Raw genomic sequence first — 8,482 nt, 5'->3', positions numbered from 1 at the left:
TTCAGGCATGCGCTACCACACCCAGCTGATTTTTTGATTTATTGTAGAGATGAGGTCTCGCTGCCCAGGCAGGTCTCAAACCCGCGGGCTCAGGCAATCCACTCACCTCAGCCTCCCAAAGGCGCGGGATTACAGGCTGAGCCACTGAGTCTGGCTCAGCTAATTTTTTTATAGCAACGGGATCTTGCTACATTGCCAAGGCTGGTCTCAAACTCTGGCTTCAAGTGATACTCTTATCTTAGCTTCCCAAAGTGCTGGGATTACAGGCATGAGCCTCCGTGCCCAGTGGGGACTTTTTAACAATTCTTTGAGGACACATATCTGTTCAGTCCTATATTTCCGTGCACATGCATCACCTCTCTGGTCTCATCCATTTGTTCAGTTCACTTTAGTTATACAAGCCCTTAAGCCATTCTTCATATAAGCAGGCATACTCTCACTCTAGGGTTTTCTGGTTTGGAATATTCTTTTGTCAGATAACCATATAGCTCACTTGCCAACCTCCTCCAATCTTAAATGTCACCTGCATACTGAAGCTTTGGTCTGGCCATTTCATTAGCTTTGTGTTCTTCCTTTACATTTATTACTATGTAACACAAAGTTTCTCTTATTTTTATGTGTCCTCTATCTGCCATCAACTAGAATGTATGCTCTGCAAAGGTAGGGCACTTTGTCTTTCCTTTTTTTTTTGAGTTGGAGTCTCACTCTCTCGCCCAGACTGGAGTGCGGTAGCTGGGAGCGGTGTTCACTGCTGTATCCAAGCACCTAGCAAAGGGCTTTATACATAAACACAAATATATGGAGATGTTTGGGGTACAAAAGAAAAGGCTAAGAATCACTGTTTTAGCTAGGAGCACTGGCTTCCACCTGTAATCTCAGCACTTCGGGAGGCTGAGGTGAGAGCACTGTCTAAGTCAAGGAGTTTGAGACCATCCTGGGCAACATAGTAAGATCTTGTGTCTACAATAAATAAAATTAGACAGTGTGGAGGCGCACACCTATAGTCCCAGCTACTTGGAAGGCTGAGGCCAGAAGGATCACCTGAGCTCAGCAGATCAATGCAGCAGTAGCTATGATTGTGCCACTGCACTCTGGCATGGGCGACAGAGTGAGACTCCGACTCAAAAAAAAAAAAAAAAAAAAGAATTACCATCCTGTATCTATAAGTTCAAAGCAAAATATCCCTGAGCAACACTTTTTAAACATTCCTCAGAATGCACAGGACAATACAACACAACTGTACCATTATTTGCCATTTATCTTTGCTTGTTTGTTTGTTTTTTGAGTTGGAGTCTCACTCCTTCGAAGGTCCAGGCTGGAATGCAGTGGCACAATGTGCGCTCACAGCCACCCTTGGGCTCAGGCAATCCACTCGCCTCAGCCTCCCAAAGTGCTGGAATTATTACAGGCTGAGCCACTGAGCCCGGCCTATTTGCCATTTACCTTAATGAAAGAGGGACTTCATTTCAATGTCACTACTATAAACAATGCAGTAGTGATATATATATATATATATGAATCCAAATGCAAGGCAAAGGTATACACACTTAACATGTAACAAATATTGCCAAATTCATTTCCAATAAAGTTACACTAATTTATGCTCTCATATCTTTGCCCACCCTAGATGAAGCCTTTATATTTGTTTTCCCATCTAATAAATATCTTATTTTTAAAATTTATGTTTACAGTCGGGCCCGGTGGCTCAGCCTGTAATCCCAGCACTTTGGGAAGCTGAGGCGAGAGAATTGCCTGAGCCCGTGGGTTCGAGACCAGCTTGGGCAACTTGGTGAGACCTCATCTCTACAACAAATCACAAAAACTAGCCAGGTATGGTAGCATGCGTCTGTAGTTTCAGCTACTTGGAAGGCTGAGGCGAAAGGATCGTCTAAGTCCAGCAGGTGGAGGCTGCAGTGGCCGTGAGCGTGCTGCTGCACTCCAGCCTGGGCAATAAGAGTGAGATTCCAACTCAAAAAATAAAATAAAATATATGTCTTCACAATCACTAATAGTATGAAGCATCTTTCAATATACTTATTAGCATCACTTGTGTTTCTTCTTCCATGAACTGCTTACTTGTATCTCTTGTCCATTTTTGTACTAGGTTATTTTTTCCTAGTTTGTGTGAGATTTTGTGTATTAGAGATACTAGAGTTAAAGCATGGGGTAAGTCAAAACAGCTTGGGTACAATGCCAGCTTTTGGAATACGACTTAATCTCTCTGTGCCTCACTTGCTATTTTTAATTTCTTTTTTTTTGGAGTTGGAGTCTCCCTCTGTCGCCTGGACTGGAGTGTAGTGGCACACTCCCAGCCACCGCGGCCTCGGCCTGCTGTGCTCCGGTGATCCTTCCACCTCAGCCATTCAAGTAGCCAGAATTACAGGCACACACTATCATGCCTGGCTCATTTTTTATTTATTGTAGAGACAAGGGCTAGCCAAGTGGCCAGAGCAGGTCTCGAACCCACGGGCTCAGGCAATCCACTCATCTCGGCCTCCCAAAGTGCTGGGATTACAGGCTGAGCCACCGAGCCCAGCGTATTATTTTTAATTTCAAAAATTTCACTTACAGTCAGGCACAGTGGCTCATGTCTGTAATCCTAGCACTTTGAGAGGCTGAAGTGGGAGGATTGCTTGAGGCCAGGAGTTCAAACCTAGCCTGAGCAACATAGCAAAACCCTGTCTCCACAAGAAATTTTAAAAATTAGGCACAATGGCACCTGCTTCTAGATCTAGCTACTTGAAAGACTGAGGCTGGAAAAATCACTTGAGCCCAGGAGGTTAAGGCTATGATGAGCTATGATTTGCGCCACTGAACTCCACCCTGGATGACAAAGCAAGACTTTGTCTCTTAAAAAATAATAATAGAGCCGGGTTTGGTGGCTCAGCCTATAATCCCACGCCTTTGGGAGGCTGAGGTGAGTGGATTGCCTGAGCCCGCGGGTTCAAGACCTGCCTGGACAGCGAGACCTCATCTCTACAATAAATCCAAAAAATCAGCTGGGCGTGGTAGCGCATGCCTGTAATTCCGGCTACTTGGAAGGCTGAGGCGGAAGGATCGCCGGAGCCCAGCAGGTCGAGGCTGTAGTGGCCGGGAGTGGCCACTGCACTCCAGTCTGGGCGACAGAGTGAGACTCCAACTCAAAAAATATATATCTAATACTAATAAAAAAGTAAGTATACATAGGCATACAGAAGGGAATCAAGAAATCCATATGTATGTACAATAATTTTATAAATGCTTGGCCTATATTTGAGTCTGATGTCACACAGAAAGAAAATATTCTTTCAAAGTCTCACATAAAGTTGTATAGGCCAGGCATGGTAGCTCATGCCTATAATCCCAGCACTTTGGGAGGCTGAAGTGAGGACTACTTGAGCCCATGGGTTCCAGACCAGCCTGGGCAACTTGGTGAGACTTCATCTCTACAATAAATCAAAAAATAAGCTGGGCATGGTGGCACGTGACTGTAGTTCCAGCTACTCGGAAGGTTGAAGTGGAAGGACCGCCTGAGCCCAGCAGGTCAAGGCTGCAGTAGCCATAAGCATGCCACCACAATCCAGCCTGGGTGACAGAGTGAGACTCCAATTCAAAATAAATAAATAAAGTTGTGTATTTAGTCATATTTTTATTTGTATTCTCTGGCTTATAGTTTTGGTAGCTTTAGATTTTGAACACTGTCAATAAATTATCACGTAGAGAGTATCTGTAAAATCAATTTACAATTTTTACTTAATCTACAGAATCTACTTTCAGAAAAGTTAAATCCCATTTGGCTTCAGCCAGTTATTAATGAAAATACATTTGCCTTTAATAGTTTCTAAATGTATGAAAAGGATAGAAAGATTAACTTCTAGAAAGGAGGACCAGGCATGGTATGGTTCATTCCTGTAATCCCAGCAAGCTGGAAGGAGGCCAAGGCAGGAGGACTGCTTGTTTGAGCTCAGGAGTTTGAGACCAACCTGGGCAACTTAGTGAGACCTAGACTCTACAGAAAATTTTTTTAAATAGCTGGGTGTGGTGCTACATGCCTATAGTCTCAATGCGGGAGCATGAGGATCATCTGAGCCCAAGAGGTCAAGGCTGCACTGAGGCACAATTATGCCACTGCACTCCAGCCTGGGAGACAGTGTGAGACAACTCTTTAAAGAGAAAAAAAAAAGGCTGGGCATGGTGGCCCATGCCTATAATCCCAGCACTCTGGGAGGCCAAGGTGAGAATATTACCTGAGCCCACAGGTTCACAACCAGACTCGGCAACTCTACAATAATCAAAAATTAGCCAGGCGTGGTGGTGCATGCCTGTGGTTCCAGCTACTTGGAAGGTTGAGACAGAAGAATCACCTGAGCCCAGCAGGTCAAGGCTATGTGGCTATGACTGTGCCACTGCACTCCAGCCTGGGCAACAGAGTGAGACTTCAACTCAAAAATAAACAAACAAAAAAACGTAAGCTAGGCTTAACTACCCATCTATTCAAGAAAGCTTGGCTGAAGTTATCTTTTATCTTAAATGGGGGGTGGAGCCACTCCTGCACATATCATATGCCATAAACCATATATCATTAGCATCCTGTAGGTTGAACATGTGTGATAAAACTTTTAAGACTATTTGAATAAGGCAAAAAGTACTCAAGCAGAATTTTTTTTAAAGAAAAAAATGAAGTTTCCTCTAGCACTAATGACTTGCATTAATAACTGATACCCTGTGTGGAGAAGGAAACTACACAAAAAGAGCATACAAGTAAGTTGGCCAAAATACAGACTCACAAGACAAAAACATAATGTGTACTCAAAAAAAGCACTGGCCGGGCTCGGTGGCTCAGCCTGTAATCCTGTGCCTTTGGGAGGTTGAGGTGATTGGATTGCCTGAGCCCATGGGTTCAAGACCCGCCTGGGCAGCGAGACCTCATCTGTACAATAAATCAAAAAATTAGCCGGGCATGGTAGCGTGCGCCTGTAGTTCCAGCTACTTGGAAGGCTGAGGCGGAAGGATCGCCGGAGCCCAGCAGGTCGAGGCTGCGGTGGCCGGGAGCAGCCACTGCACTCCAGTCTGGGCGACAGAGTGAGACTCCAACTCAAAAAAATAAATAAATAAAAAATAAATTAAAAAAATAAATAATAAAAAATAGTATTTGTTTGTTCCAGCACTGTTAGAAACTGTTTTTTAAAAGTTATTTTTTCAGCTACTAAGAATGGGTAGAATATGTGTTCTTGAGTCCACCATATTAAATCTAGCTCATGGATTTATACTTACATTTCTTCTTTCATTTACATGTGGTTAAGGGAGGAAGATGACATTAACAGGTGATCTCGATCAGTTATCCTGAACATAAAGTCTCAAAGCACATTTCAAACTCAAATCCCAAAGTCTTTAATGTTATGAAAAATGAAGTCCAGCCAGGCCCGGTGCCTCAGTCTGTAATCCCAGCACTTTAGTAGGAGGCCAAGGCGAATGGATTGCCTGAGCCTGTGGGTTTGAGACGAGCCCGGGCAACTTGGCGAGACCTCATCTCTATAATAAATCAAGAAAAATTAGCTGGGTGTGGTGGATATGCCTGTAGGTCAAGCAGGTCAAGGCTGCGGTGGCCATGAGTGCGCCACTGAACTTCAGCCTGGGTGACAGAGTGAGACTCTGACTCAAAAAAAAAAGACCCCTAAAGAGGAAAACTTTTACTTTCTCAGCAAATGCACTAGTTTCTTCTCATTCAGTAAGCTGATTCTCAATTAGCATTTTTTCTTGTGGCTTATAAACAGCAAAGACCTAGAAATCTACAGGTGATCTAAGTTATGCAATCATCAACTAAATGAAGATCACTAAAATATATCAGCCTTTCCATTTTAACACAAGTTTCAAATGTTACGCTATCAGCAATGAGCCAAAACTAGCCTCTTATGTTCTGTCTTTACTCAAGATGCAAGATGACACAGACAGAAGGACAGTCTTTGTCATGTGAAGCTGTCACAGCTAAATCTAGTCCCAGAAGACCTATAATTTCTATACTACTCAACTCTAAAGCAAACAGCAAGCATCTGTGGTCTTTTTAGTTTACAGTGGTTGAAAATATTTTTAGTTCACATTAACTATGAAAACTTTACTGTTAAATAATAAAAAGTTTCAGATTCCCCTTAGTGAAAATAACCTCTTATAGCTGTACAGATGTGATGCTCCTACTAACCAAAACCCTGACAGCAAATAAAGTATTAAGTATTGATTGAGTATTAAACAGGCTGCACCTCAACATTTCCCTTTTACCTGAACTTGCTGTGGCTGCTGAACTTGGATCTGCTGTTCTTGCTGGGTTTGTGGCTGAACACTGGTGGTGACTGGACAGGCAAGTTCAAGCAAAGACCCAGCCACTTCAGTGCTGTCTGTGTAAATGCAGTTCCCACCCTGTTGGTACACCATGGTAGTAGTGGCTGTCTGCTGGAACTCCTGAAGGGCTTCTGGCCCCTTAGAGGCCAGTGAGTCCAGAAATTCCTTCATCCTGTGTTGCGGGACAGACCGCGCCTTCACTCGGATATACTCTTCAAAGGAGATGGTGTTCTCCAGAGAATTATTCATATTGCAGAATCCTCAGGGTTCCTAGAGATAAATGGACAGAAGTCAAAATTATGCTGTTTTTTATATCATAAACTGTATAAAAGCAATTGTCCCTGCATCAGAGTGGAATATCCAAAATTCAAAATAAAGTTTTATTATACCACCTTATTTCTTTAGTTAATGGAGTCTGATTTAAGAAATGTTAATGAAAATAATGTTCAAACTATATCACACTGAAAACAAAAAACAAAAGCATGCTTCACAGTACTGGATTAAACAGGCTGAAAATGAAAACACATTCCCTTCACCACTAGGCCAATCTCATCTTCTCCAGAAAGCCAAGCACTGGACAGTCACATGCAAAACTGCTCTGTGACCATCACAGAAAGGACTACGAAGCAAGGAGGAGGAAGCTAGGAGCAGAGATTCCTACTGTCATGCTTTATTTCAAAGTATGTCCTACAATGAAGACTAACATATGCCACCTTGTTGTGGCAAGACCAAAGAGGCAGTGGGACATGCTCTTCATCTCTCATCAGAAACACTAAAAATCCCATTTTGCCATATCCTGCTAGCATTCTTTTGTAGCATAGCTGACTGGTTAATAGCATGGACTCTGGAGCCAGACTGGGTTCAATCCCCAACTCTACCTCTCCTAAGCTATATAACTCTGGACAAGTCAGTTAACCTTAATTTTTCTTGTTTATAAAATGGAAATATAACAGTACTAACCTCAGGGTTGACACAAAGATTACATACCTGACACATAGATAGCACTACATAAATGTTAACTCATATTATGAAAATAGTTGGGAGAGAAAGTTGAATAATGCACTAAATAAACAGGTCACCACTAAAGTTCACAAATCAATTCTGCAAGTTTTTCATTGGGTATTTATTTACCTTCAGAATTAACCTGCAGAGGTAGACAGTAACTTTCATTACCTGAGAGACAATTAGACAATCAAAGAACTATGAGTGCACTGCTACTGCTACCTCTGTACCATCCGCCTTTGATCAGCACCACCTCCAAAACACAAGCAGCAGGAGGATGAAAGAGTAACACTTATCAAGTGAGCCTTTTTGCCAAAAAGGATTTAGTCAATCTCAACTGTCTGGAAAAGTGATTTGCTCCCTTGAGTCATCAGGCTAGAAATACTAGTCTTTCTTTTACTGCCCAGATTCTCTACCTCATGTTACAAATATAAGGTATGTGGCTCAGCTAGGTACAGTGGCTCACATCTGTAATCCTACCACTTTGGGAGGCTGAGACAAGATGATCAGCTGAAGCCATGAGTCTAAGACCAAGCTGAGAAAAACATTCTCTACGAAAATGTTTTAAAAAGTAGTTGAGTATGTTGGCGCACACCAGAGTCAATGAGTTTGAGGCTGCAGTAAGCTACCAGCATGCCACTGCACTCCAGCCTGGGCGATAATGAAAAACCTGTCTCAAAAAAACTCCAAAAACAAACAAATAGAAGGTACATGGGTAGCTGGGCGCGGTGGCTCAAGTCTGTAATCCCAGCACTCTGGGAGGCCAAGGCAAGAGAGTTGCCTGAGCTCAGGGGTTCAAGACCATTCTGGGCAACTTGGTGAGACCTCTGCTCTACAACAAATCAAAAAAATAAGCCGGGCATGGTAGCGCACACCTGTATTTCCAGCTACTTGGAAGGCTGAGGCAGAAGGATCACCAGAGTCCAGTAGGTCGTGGCTGCGATGGCCATGACTATGCCACTGCACTCCAGCCTGGGCAACAGAGTGAGACTCCAACTTGGGGGGAAAAAAAAAGACAAGAAGAATGTGAATAAAGCCATGGGAGTATGGATTCTCAGAAGTCAAGTGAAGAAACTTTTTTTTTTTTTTGAGTTGGAATCTCACTCCATCGCCCAGACTGGAGAGCGGTGGCCGCTCCCAGCCACCGCAGCCTCGACCTGCTGGGCTC

At 43.1% G+C, this 8,482-nt stretch overlaps 1 protein-coding gene across 1 annotated transcript in view; it reads right to left on the bottom strand.

The window, feature by feature from the left end:
• QRICH1 (glutamine rich 1) overlaps window positions 1-8,482 on the bottom strand; it is a 58,440-nt gene that overhangs the window by 36,682 nt on the left and 13,276 nt on the right. Inside the window, exon 2 of the mRNA XM_021717630.1 lies at window positions 6,253-6,582. Coding sequence (XP_021573305.1) covers window positions 6,253-6,561 — 309 coding nt within the window. The 5' untranslated portion in view covers window positions 6,562-6,582. The remainder of the gene's footprint in view (window positions 1-6,252; window positions 6,583-8,482) is intronic.

Source organism: Carlito syrichta, unplaced genomic scaffold (assembly GCF_000164805.1).
Source record: "Carlito syrichta isolate Samal-C Ts95f unplaced genomic scaffold, Tarsius_syrichta-2.0.1 Scaffold309885, whole genome shotgun sequence".
In the NCBI taxonomy this organism is placed as follows: domain Eukaryota; kingdom Metazoa; phylum Chordata; class Mammalia; order Primates; family Tarsiidae; genus Carlito; species Carlito syrichta.
This window is presented reverse-complemented; position numbering and strand designations above follow the sequence as displayed.